At 42.0% G+C, this 12,287-nt stretch overlaps 1 protein-coding gene across 11 annotated transcripts; it reads left to right on the forward strand.

Moving 5' to 3' along the window:
* The first annotated feature begins 2,204 nt into the window (after positions 1–2,204).
* Positions 2,205–12,087, forward strand: LOC307023732 (uncharacterized protein). Of its 11 annotated transcripts, none has more exons than XM_079657226.1 (19): positions 2,209–2,425; positions 3,152–3,459; positions 3,652–3,772; positions 5,585–5,659; positions 5,959–6,348; positions 6,574–6,672; positions 6,906–7,138; positions 7,265–7,443; positions 7,608–7,701; positions 7,797–7,906; positions 8,179–8,530; positions 8,644–8,706; positions 9,005–9,059; positions 9,284–9,375; positions 9,615–9,776; positions 9,891–9,974; positions 10,065–10,233; positions 10,399–10,575; positions 10,940–12,087. In XM_079657226.1, exons 2-11 carry the CDS (start codon positions 3,361–3,363, stop codon positions 8,231–8,233), a joined length of 1,455 nt encoding a protein of 484 aa, XP_079513352.1. In that variant the 5' UTR covers positions 2,209–2,425; positions 3,152–3,360; the 3' UTR covers positions 8,234–8,530; positions 8,644–8,706; positions 9,005–9,059; positions 9,284–9,375; positions 9,615–9,776; positions 9,891–9,974; positions 10,065–10,233; positions 10,399–10,575; positions 10,940–12,087. The 11 variants fall into 11 exon arrangements, with proteins under 11 accessions (XP_079513356.1, XP_079513349.1, XP_079513357.1 ...); XM_079657228.1 differs by having other exon boundaries at positions 9,949–9,974; XM_079657227.1 differs by having other exon boundaries at positions 9,615–9,747.
* Positions 12,088–12,287: the final 200 nt, after the last annotated feature.

Raw genomic sequence — 12,287 nt, forward strand, 5'->3', positions numbered from 1 at the left:
GTCGTCGAGAGCCTAGCGAAGAACGCTCCCTCGATGGCTATAGGGGAGCGGTTGGCGGCCAACAGGCTGAGGCTGACGGGTCGCAGGTCGTCCCGCGCGAAACCGCAGGCCAGGAACTCCTCCAGAGACCAAAGGTCCGACTGCGCGCCAGTGTCTGCGACGGCGGATATTCGAGCTCCGTCGGCCGAGCCCCGGTTGCTGGTGCCATCCCTCGGCCCGACTGGCATGTCCATCGAGATGGTGATTAACGCCCGGGGGTGGTCTCTCAGCCTGGCTCGCCTCCATTCGCCCTTGGAGAAGATGTGGTGCTCGAGTATGATAGCTGAAGGCCTGTCGACACAGCCGTGCGACGTAGGGGCGCGGCGTCGGCGAAGGCTCCCGCGACGTCGGCCAGGGCGGGCTCCAGCTTGCACCGACGAGACCTGGGATACCAGCTCCGACCCCATGGCGGCCTGTTGACTGTCGGATGACGGCTGTTGACGCCTCTGTTGTCGGCGGGCCCTGTAGCAGCCGATGCACACCTGGTGAGGCTTAGGATTCCACCCGCGAGGCCCCTCCGTGAAGACGTTAAAGACGTTCTTACATTCCGGACACGAGGCACGTTTAGCCCCGTCCGCGGGGCTCGGGGCGGGGCTCGCCTGTGGAGTCGTCTTCAAGCGCCGGAATGACGACATGGCTGATAGGGAGGACGACGGGAGAGCGTTACGGGCCATCTCTTTGTTCTCGACGAGTGCAATCACGTCATTAACTGGCTTGACCAGGACGTCAGTTGTCCCTAGCGTCTCGCGGCGTATGTCCGAGTCATAGATGCCATTGAGCAGCACATCGCGGATAATGTGGTCGGTATAGTCCACGTCCTTACCACACTCGCATACCGCATTATATGCGCATGTCTCTGCTTTACCCCGCACTCTGGCAGCGAATGCGCGGAATGTCTCGTCGCGTTCCTGGCGTAACTGAAGTAGTTCGGTGCGCAGGACGCATGTAGCAACTGGGATGACAGCTAGGGAACGCATGACGGTGATCAGGTCTGGCAAGGGTCCGAAAGCGGCGTCGGGGACGGCTTTCAACAGGCTGTCTCCAAGTACAGGCCCAGCGCACTGAAACAGCTGGAAGGGGGCCTGTGCGTCCCCTATGACTGAGCCGGCGCGGAATACATTCCAACGGCGGATGAACACGTTCCATTCCTCTATTGACACGCCCACATCAACTTTGGGCCGATCGAGTCTCGGGCCGTGAGGGGCTGGGGCCTGGGCTGGCGCGGCCATGACAGGCGCTGCGTGCTGGTGGCTACATCCATGAATCGTCAATATAGCAATGACGAGTGCTTCAGACAAGTCATCGGATTTGAACTCGCAGCCGGGGACAGGGCATCCAACAACGACCATGGTGTCGTCATGAAGAAACACACTCCTCAATGTCAGTTTCGGTGATTTATTGACAAGGATGACGACACCCTAAAACAGAATAATGCAGCAAGATAAGCTGACAAAGTATTACATCCATGCAATTCAATCAACACAAATATATACCACGAAACAGAGTATAGTAGTATAATAGTATAATATATATATAGTATAATATATGGTATAATATAATAGTGGAAACAGTCTTACATGAATGAGTGGACGAACGTCTCAACTCGAGGCGGAGTGCATGAACAATGTTTGAACTAAAATGGCCGCTCGGCACTTCCGGGTCAGAGCACGGCATAACCGGGCAGCGACAGCAGTGACACTGCCCTCTAGTGGCCGGCGATAAACTCTTCAGCCAGATCGTCAAGTATCAGCCGTATCTCGCGTCTCCCCTCCGGTCAACCTGATCTCACCAGAATACGTGACTCCTCCATGACTCCTTAACACCGCATTGCGTGGTGGAGTCACGGAATCTTTTATATTTGCGTGTCGGCACCACGCAAACAACCCCAATGTAAAGTGAATGAGGCTCCTTTTTCGTGGTGCACACACGCATTACTACAACGTCCTGCAGTGAGCTTTTTATTCTATAAAACGTTTTAAAAATCTACTTTATAGCTTGTAGTAACTCACGGGAGGCTTCTTTTACTTTATTTGTATTCATAATAATTTTAATTTTTCGTCAGAATGTATTATGGTGCATTATTTACCAATGTTTGTTCTCAAAAAACGGTGCATTTTTATTAAATTAGTTATTTTTTAAGGAAGGCCAGAGCTTCAGCTGTGTCAACTAGATTGTTCCCTTTAGTTTACGTTATTTAAAAGACAATTACATTCATATTTGATCATTAATAGAAATAATAATCTTTTTTTTTATAACAACGATAAACCAGAAGAAGATGCCGTCGTTACCACGGCAACGTTATGTTGCGCTTGACGGCAGTGACGTAGTCACGTGACGTTGCCCACGACACGTCACTTTCATTCATTTCATCTCACAACGGACTACAGTAAGTATCTAAAATCAAGGGGAGTTTATTTCTTTAAAACACGAAATGATATTGCTTTTATTTATTCCACTGTAGCACAGTCTCTATAGCGTTTCATTCCTGGATATTATGTTGATTTTTGTAGTGTGTTTAGCTTTTACAATAGGCTACGCGCAAGCTAGCGGCCACGTTCAGCTAGCCTCCGGCTTTCCGGTCAAAGTTTGTAGCTGGATAGCATTTATAGTTTATACAGCTAAATGACATTAGCTGTCCCCGGCACAGTTGGATAGTGGAGGTGCCTGTGAGAAAAATATGTTTAAATGCTTGTATTTGCCCATGTGTTGTAAAGACAGCTTTCAACACAGAGTTGTAATAGTGGAATCGGCGATGGAGTGGAACAAAAATGTGGACCTGGAGTTTTTCCAGAGGATTTGACTGGCCAGTGGGGACATTGGGATTGTTACATTGTAGAATTAAAATATATAGTCGAAGATATAAGATATATAAATGATACTAAATTATTATTGCATAATAGAGTAATGCACAGATTAATTATTATTGCACTCTCTTCATTTTGTGTATTGTTTGTATATTGTGTCTGTATTGTTTGTATGCCATGTCCCTCATAATATAACAATATGCACAGTATAAATTATACTAAATTATTATTGCATAATAGAGTAATGCACAGATGTTACTGTTATTCTAAATAATCCTAATCATGTTTTTATTTTTCCTGTTTTACAGCTTCTTTACAACTCTATATCACCAAAACACACATATCCACACACACACACACATATAAAACCAACGGCTCTTTTAAGAGCCACTCTCTCTCTCACTGTCTCTCTTTCTATCACTCTCTCACTTTCTCTTTCAATCACTCTCTCACCTTCTCTTTTTCAATCACTCTCTCTCACTTTCTCTTTTAATCACTCACTCTCTCTTTGTATCCCATGTCCCTCAACTGTGAAGTGAGGGTCTTTGAGGATCCCAATGAGGCCAGGATGCACATGGCAGCATTGATTAGCGAGGCTCTTGTCCATGAGGCCAGGGTGAGGCTTTTCATGATAAGCAAATACCCAAGTCTGTAATATAATCATTGCTATTGCTTTTTATTGATGTAATGTAAAGGGTCCGTTAGACCTTTTTTTATGCAACCGTTAAATACTTGCTCAAATATAAGAGCTGCTGTCTTATGTTGTATTACAACTTTGTTGTTGATCTCAACCTCTGAAAAAATATAGTCTACTGAAACCCCTGCCATCCCTCCGAAAAAGAAAAGAAAAAGCAGGAAGAGACCCCTTTCTAATCCAGTGGTCACACGCAGACGTGAGAGACAACGGGAAACTCAACGCTCCGCATCAGGTTTGTTCTTTACTATATAATGATTTCTAAATCTAAGAATAAAGATAATTCATAACAAAGTTATTTTGGTGTACACAGTAAGAAATTATGTAATGTAAAGATACCTCTTGACAAATCTGTTGCAATGTTTAAAAATATTTTCAAATTAAATCAAGATATTGTAAGAGAATGGCTTACACAGAGCCTCAATCCTAGCTCCAATACTAAATAATCACTCATTCTCCCCATCCTGCTCGGACCCCACCTTCCGTATGTGGGCTGGTAACGGGCTTGTCACAATCAGTAATCTTTACAAGGATGGGGTTTTCTCTGACTTTGCATCCTTGTCAGCCAAATATCACCTGCCAAATAGTCATCTTTTCCGCTTCTTCCAAATTAGACATTTTGCTCAAAAGCAATTTCCCCATTTTCCCAACCGCCCCCCTGAGTCAGGAATTGACCAGTTTCTCACCCTTGATTGTGACCAAAAAAGGCTGGTATCTACTATTTATGGAAAACTTGCCTCCTTTGACCTAGCCTCTACTACATCTGTAAAAGAGTCCTGGGAGGGTGAGTTGGGTGTAGACATATCTGACAGTAAGTGGAGGGACATTCTTCGTTTGGTGCAAACCTCATCTATCTGTGCTAGGCACGGTCTAATGCAGTGTAAGGTGCTCCACAGGGCTCACTTTACCAATGCTAAACTAGCCAAAATATTTCCTCTTAGAAGCGATGCCTGTAACAGATGCAAGCAATCTCCTGCCAATCACACGCATATGTTTTGGTCATGCCCCAGCCTGAATGCATTCTGGTCTAGTATTTTCAAAACCCTTGAACAGGCCCTTAACACACCCATACCCCTTAACCCTCTAACTGCCTTGTTCGGCATCCCCCCAACACAGAACATGCCCACCACGACCCAGCGGGTCATCGCCTTCACAACCCTGCTGGCCAGGCGTTCCATTCTTCTGAAGTGGAAGCACGTTTCCCCGCCCACACATGACAGGTGGATACAGGAACTATTACAGTGTATTAATCTCGAAAAGATACAATTTTCACTTCAAGGATCCCTGACACTCTTTCATAAGACCTGGACTCCCTTACTACTGCTAATCAATGACCTGACAATCAACCCTGATGCTGATGAGTTGTGAATGAACCCGGTGGGGGGGGGGGGGGGGGCCGGAAGAGACCTTCACTTCCCCCTTTCCTTATCTCCCTAATATATCGACCATTGCTTTGTTTGTCTTCTCTGTTTCCTCATGTAACTTGCAGTACCATTATTTCCCTGGTATTTATTTTTACTGACTAATAACATGAAGAAGCATCTGTATTTTTATGTAATTTTCAGTTATTGGTCTTCGTATTTCATGTAATTTTTATCCCCTTTTATTTTTTTTATTATTATTTTTTTATGTTGGTGTTTTGTAACTTTTTGATTGATGTCTTGTTTATAATGTGATCATAGCCCATAGGGGTGAAGGTGAGCGAGGGTGGGGTAACTATTTAATCTTCCTACAGACCATCTTCTCTACGTTTGTACCTAATGTATTGCAACTGTGATGTCTGTCAAAAAGCCAATACAAAGATTTTGAAAAAAAAAAAAGATATTGTAAGAGCCTGTGACTGACAATCCTTGCTTGTGTTGTATTTTTGAACATGTGTACCTCGATTTGGATAAAAGTATGGCAAATGTAAATTGTCATTGTGATGCTGTGGTAATATGTTCTTAGTTTCATTACCTGCAGTCCTTAAAGAGCATTTTCATATTACAATTAATTGGTGTAATTTTAGATTGATTGAAGGGTTAAGCAAAAATGACTGTCTCTGCAGCTTCACAAGCCAGAAGAGACGATCCTGTGCATGAGGAAGGCCTTCAGCTAGAACATCAAGAGTTTGGTAGTCTTGGTGAGTATATTGATTATAACAGCAGTTGACTGGCACTAAAGTTTTTCCCAATTTTTCCATTTTTATACTCATCTAGTTAATCATAATAAAGTATTGAGTGTTGACTGTTTCATGACAAGTGAATGCATATTTGGCATAAGTATCACCTGCTAATATTGCTTTGGATGCATATAATGATTCATAGCATGTTGCTATTATTAGTCCGCATATATTTTTCCAACTCAAAAGTGTTTCAGTATACTACCTTAATATCCATCATACCAGTTTTAGGGTGTCTTAACAGCTGTTTTATTTTTTAGAAACACATCTCCAAGAGTTAAGGGACACCCTAACTGCAGTCCAGGTTCTGGAGGCAACAGACGGAACGGTTTCTGCTGGGGCACAAAGGCAGCTTCTCACAGATGTGAGAATGAAAACTGCTAGGCCAATGCTTTTTAATGCAAAACTCTCAGCTGAGAGAATAGCCATTCAGAAGTGCCACAGATGCTGTGCAGAAGAAGTGGCTATTAGGTGCCTGGACTGTGTTCCACTGGACATGGAGTTCCTCTTTGCAACCTGTGACATGGAGGCCCACAAGAGGAATATCTTCCATGACAGAGAGGCTGTGTTCAATGGATTTCTGGAGCCCATTCCCCCTACAACTGCTGTGGTGGTGGATGAAAATGGCCAGCCTCAGTTTTGTGAACAAAGTATGTAAAGATTAACATTACATTACAATGTCCCATTATAGTGTAGTTCCCAAAATTAAGTGTGAATGGGAAGTGTACATAGCTGATTAAAAAAAGTATGATTGGTTTTGACTAGGGCTGCAAGATATGTGGAAATTATGCTAAATGTTATTGAATATCTTGATAATCTGGAGAATTAAGGAAAAACTGTAAATACCCCCTCTTAACATATTTTCTATATTGCAGTATGTCAACTGCCTGTTCCTACTCCAAGGTCAATCTGTGAATGCTCCGATGACGTCACAGTTACTCCTTGGAAGCATATTTCTGTGGTCACCATCAACGGTAAGTTGTTCTGAAAGCCCTTCTTTTTGTACAAGTAGTATTGTACGGCAGAGTTTTACCACTTTGTGCAACGCAAAGATTTTTATCACCTGGTCATTTTCAGACAACATCCAAATGCCATGTCAAATAGCTAATATATCATATATGCACATCTATGTATAAAATACAATATGTTAAGGCAAACTCACAGTTTGATTACCGAAATACCTTTTACTTTGTCCATTTGTTCACAGGACGATACAATGTCTGCTTGCCTCGGAAATCCGGTCCATCCTGCTCTGCAGAATGGACTCCTGAGGTTAAAGACCTGCTTTTGTATCGGTACTGGCCAGCTAACACCAGCTGCCAGACGCTTTACAAATATGATGTGTTCACCTCATTCGAGCACATGAAGGTGACAGCACCAGCCATGTCCAGGCAGGCATTTCTGAAAATGTTGGAGCACAGATCTGTTCAAGCTGGACGGGTAAATCTGCCTGAATCACACGAAAACATACAAAAAACAATATCATATTACTGTATACCATATCATTAATTGTTGGCATTGCTTTCAAAACAATTACTAATCCACTTTTAATAAATCAATATACAGACAGGTAGTATCTGTGCTGATACATTTCAGCGAATCTTCTTCGAGTTTTGCTTCTGTCAGTACAAACAAGAGGATATGTGCCAGGTCCATCACTTTGTTTGTCCAGCATGTTCTCCAGACATGTTGGCTGTCTGCTGCGATGGAAACTGCAAGCATTACCGCTTTTCCAAGTCAAAAGAGTAGGTATAGGTATTAATGAAAATGATAAAGAACACACCGCTAATACAAATAGTAGCCCTTGGGGTTGTCTTTGAGTAGCCATAACAGACATTAAAACAAATCATAGTAATGTAGTGCTTTGTGATTTTTATTATTGACTTGTATGTTAACTTATCATGGACAGGACTGAGGAGCCGCCAATCTATGAGGGCTTGTTCCTGGCCAAGGACCAGGAAGTCGCAACATTTGTTGACCTTGTCAGAGGCAACATGAAAAGTGTACATTTTTTTTCTTATTATGATAGTTGCAGTTACACCTGTGGTGTTCTTTTTTATATATGTCAAAACTTGTGTGTAATAAACTGACTTTATAGGGAAATGACAGTGCCGTCTGTGGTACTGCCAAATTCACCGCTGGCAGAGAGATGTCAAAAAAGTCTGGTGCCCAGATAGACGAGGAGGGCATTCAAGTGGCAGTTTGCAGGTATGTATTTGTAAGTGTGTCTGTGTGTGTATATGTGTTTGGTTCTTGAGTCTGGTCTCATTATTTCAGTTTTAATAGCAATCAAAGTCTAAGTCTTGGTAAGAATTGGAAGCATTAAACACTTTTGATGGTGAAGCGGAATTTATCCATCATTTGTAGCATCCAAGTGATATTTGTTGTTATAGCCACCTAGATGACAGAGATGAGTGCTTAAGCCAGGCCTTGCTGTGTCAGTTTATTATTAACAACTAGATTTTCTTCTGATTAATCAGACATGGGTTTCTCTTACGAGGACTGAACCACTTCCGTGGAGAAATATACGCTTAACCAATGTTTCTCCAAAAAGAGATGTCGAAGAAGGTAAATGTTGACTTCTTCTGTATGGATGTAACATGCAGGTAATCCTCACTGTCATATTGCACATCCACAACAATTTTTAAAATGGCCCATGCCTCAGCAGTCATTTTAGATGATATTGATATTGTCACAAAATGCTGCTCCTGCTTCTTAGGTACTGGCCATACCTTAACAAAATAGCCGGGGGATTACCAGAGCTTCTGCCGTTGACCGAAATGAGGCCATTTCTTAGTGATGCATGCTAAAGCCCATACAGCAAAATGCGAGGTACATAACACCTTTAATGCAAAGGATTTTTAAATGTTGTGCATGTCGTGCCTTATTGGATATCAAAAACTTCTAAAGAAATGCTACATAACACTACTTGCGCTGTGTTGCAGGTGAGATGGGGTGGCAGAAGTCAGGACGGAGCAGGAAACACATTGGGAGAGGAAGTAGAGCAGGTATGTTATTAATGGCATTATTGTAACTGTATGGATACAAAAAGTCTTAATAGAAAGCAGTACAAATATGTATGTGTCATCTCAGTAACAAGCCTGTTGATTAGTTTCAAGCATATCCTTTATGTCTGAGTTCAAATGAAAGATAGGCAGCTCATAATTTCAGCAACACTAAATGCATGCATATTGTAAGAAGTCAGTACACAAGTTTTCTCTTAAACCATCCAGTTCAAGATCTATGATGTGTAGGTGATATTGTTATGTAATGGTGACCGAACATTAATTGTAACATTCATTATAGGTGAACAGCTTTCTCTCCAGGGCAGCTCTGGTCACAAAATACATGACAAAAGCAGGTTGGTATTAACACTACACATGTGATAAGGCAGCCCTGATAAGTATTTTACAGAGAGTTCCCTCCTTAAAAACATTATTGGTGTATTACTTTACTGTAATGACCAGTTCAACAACCTTTTAATTATTGGGTTTAGTCATGTCTATCAGGTTTCTCACTCAGTATTGCCTTTTTGATGTGAATACTTACTTTTTTGTTTGTGGATATATTTTTTGTGTTTTTTAGGAAGAGGGAACATGTTCACTCAACAGGCCATGGGTTGGAACAGAAGGAAGAGGGACAACCTTCATCAAGTTTTAGCCCACAGATATGTCAAAGTAAGGGCAAATTACAATTGTCTTCTCATCTGACATTACATATTTATGAAGGATGTCTGCAATGTAACCTCATAGCTATATACATTATGTTCTCCCTTATCCACACTTCCTCTTGCAAGTCAGATGGTGTCATGGAATGTTTCAACTGTTCTTCTGAAGGTCTTGTACTGAAAACTGGTGTTCTTTGCATTATGGTGTTGCATGGTGCTTTTCGCTGACATTTTCTTTTTTTTGTAAAGATCACAGAGAGGGCAAAGGTGGAAACTGCCAGCTTCAGCGACTTCAAAAAGGAGCACAACCTTGATCAGGAGACCATACAGCAGTGGGTGTATGATGTCAGGCAATGGGCGGTCACATGAAGACATACCCCAGGTTTTCCATATATACATCTGTTAATAACTGTAAGTTTAGACACACAATATAAGTTGGCCATATGTTGAAACTGAGACTGTCACTGATTGTATCTCTTCTCCAATTGTTTTTTTGCAACTATTTGGAGAGAGTCTACGCCCCAGGGTGTACTGAAGAACTGAGGGTGGATATTGAGAACATCACCGTCACTCTTTTGCGCAGGAAGCAAGATCTGTATCGTCAGCATGGTTTGTTGTCAAACATAGTTATTGAAATTACCTTTAAAAAAACAACAAAAACATTCTGGCACCATGACACAGTTTTGTTTCACTTTGCAGACAGCAACCAGGCAAGGCAAAGGAAGAGGAAGAGAATGAGAGCTGAAGAAGAAGCTTCGCGAAAAAGTTGTGCAATACAACTCAGGAGTGCAGGAAGAACAGATTGACGAGGAGTTGGCTTGCAGTCTGACAGAGGGCTACATCTTACCATGGGAGAGGCATGGAAATGGTAGGATAATTGCTAGTTTGGCTTTTTGTTTTATACCAAAATATGAAAGAACCAATGCTATCGCTACAAAGATTTGTGTCTCAGAAATGAAAATCATTCTGTAATAATATAATATATGAATAAATATTCCTTGTCCACTACTCCATTCCTTTCCTCAACCTAAAGGCAACACCTTCAGGTTGAAGAGGTCTGTCTTTGACCAGGTAATGCTGGTCAGACGTTTGGAGGAGGAGCAGAGCATCCTGGTGAAAGAGATGTCGCAGCACATCATGTTCCTTCTGAAGGAAGTGCAAGAAGTGGAAGCACTCAGAGGACAGACTTTGGAGGGCATCAAAACCAGCAGTATGTCTGAGATCTTAACATTTGAATATTTTCATCACCTCTTCAACACATTAAATGTCTTACATAAGTAGAACACATCTGTCACTGTGTCAGGCCGAAACTAAATAGTAAATTACTGAAACTATTCATTATCAAGATCATAATCTATTATTTTCTGTCTATTGACTATTTGTTAAGCACTATATAAACATTAATCAACATGTCCCATTTGGCACCCAATATATAGTAACATCCTTCAGTTTAAGATGGATTTACCTATTTTGTAGTGTTTTTACATTTGCAGCATTGAACAATGCAAAGAGATTTGCAATTGTCATGGTTTGTTTACATTGAGCCCTTTTGCTGTGTGATTATTCCTCTACAGATTTTGGTGACCTGACAGAGGATGCTGCACATGGGCTCAAGAGTGTCCTCAGTCGGAGGTGGCACTTCCTCAAAAGCCAACACAAACAGGCTGTACATGCGTATAGCGGTGTAGCCGCTAATGCCATGATCTTCAATTACACCAGGACATTGAGGAGTCGGATGACAATGGCTACACTAGCCCTGAGTCTGAGAAAGAAGACCTGTAAAGGTTTCTGCCAAGCAACACAGAGGCACTGGAGAGCTCTTTCGCAAGCGACGTGTCACGTCCACATGCTGGTGCACGCCATAATAATGACAAAACACATTTAAAACACACTTAAAGCCATACAAAATAAAGACAGAATGCAGCGGCTCGTCTGGTCTTCAACCTTCCAAAACATTCCCACACCACGCCGCTCCTCCGCTCCCTTCACTGGATTCCAGTAACTGCCAGAATCCACTTCAAGACACTGGTACTTGCGTACCATGCTGCGAATGGATCTGACCCTTCCTACATCCAGGACATGGTTAAACTGTACACCCCAGCGCGTGCACTCCGCTCTGCATCGGCCAAACAGCACGCTGCACCCGCACTGCGAGGGGGACCCAAGTTCCCATCAGCAAAATCACGTGGGTTTGCTATCCTGGCTCCAAAATGGTGGAATGAGCTCCCCATTAAAAACCAGGACAGCAGAAAGCTTACACATCTTCCGGCGCAGACTGAAAACTCATCTCTTTAGACTCCACTTCGAGCGATAGAATTATGAACAAAGAATTACTAACAAAGAACTACTAACAAAGTACTAACAAAGCACTTATATACTAACAAAGGACTGGCTTATCTAAAGCCAGTTGAGTAGCACTTTAAATGTTTTGGCTCTATGAAACCTGATGTACTTATATGATTCTGTTTTCTTCAAGTTTGTATCTTCCTGGTCGAATGCACTTATTGTAAGTCGCTTTGGATAAAAGCAAAATGCAATGCTAAATGCAATGTAATGTAACATTTATAAAACACTATATATGAGAACGATATGAAACTATGCACTTGTTTCGCCCGAGTTCATAGTAATGTGAAAATGTGTTTATATTTTGTACTTCCGTTTATTTAAAGCGCTTTGACTTGCTGATGTGTATGAAAATAAATTGCCTTGCCTTTATATTTAACTGCCTCTTATTACTCAAACAAATGCTATACAATGGTTGTTTTCTTGTCACTGCATTTTGTCATTCGTTGATTATTAACTATTAATGTGAATACATTGTAAATAGAGTTCATACAATAACATAATCCTTTATTAGTAACATGTGCATAATGCAGGGTAAATACCAACACATTCTCACTCCCAACTCGTACTTCTAATGTT

The sequence above is a fragment of the Notothenia rossii genome, assembly GCF_949606895.1.
Source record: "Notothenia rossii genome assembly, chromosome: 11".
Lineage (NCBI taxonomy): Eukaryota > Metazoa > Chordata > Actinopteri > Perciformes > Nototheniidae > Notothenia > Notothenia rossii.

Bases quoted from the DNA above. Each gene is read 5' to 3' on its own strand.
- LOC307023732 (XM_079657221.1), top strand. From the start codon at position 3,361: ATGTCCCTCAACTGTGAAGTGAGGGTCTTTGAGGATCCCAATGAGGCC. The intron at 7,702-7,796 runs GTACATTTTTTT...CTGACTTTATAG, and splicing joins TCAGAGGCAACATGAAAAGT to GGAAATGACAGTGCCGTCTG. The intron at 7,907-8,178 runs GTATGTATTTGT...CTGATTAATCAG, and splicing joins ATTCAAGTGGCAGTTTGCAG to ACATGGGTTTCTCTTACGAG.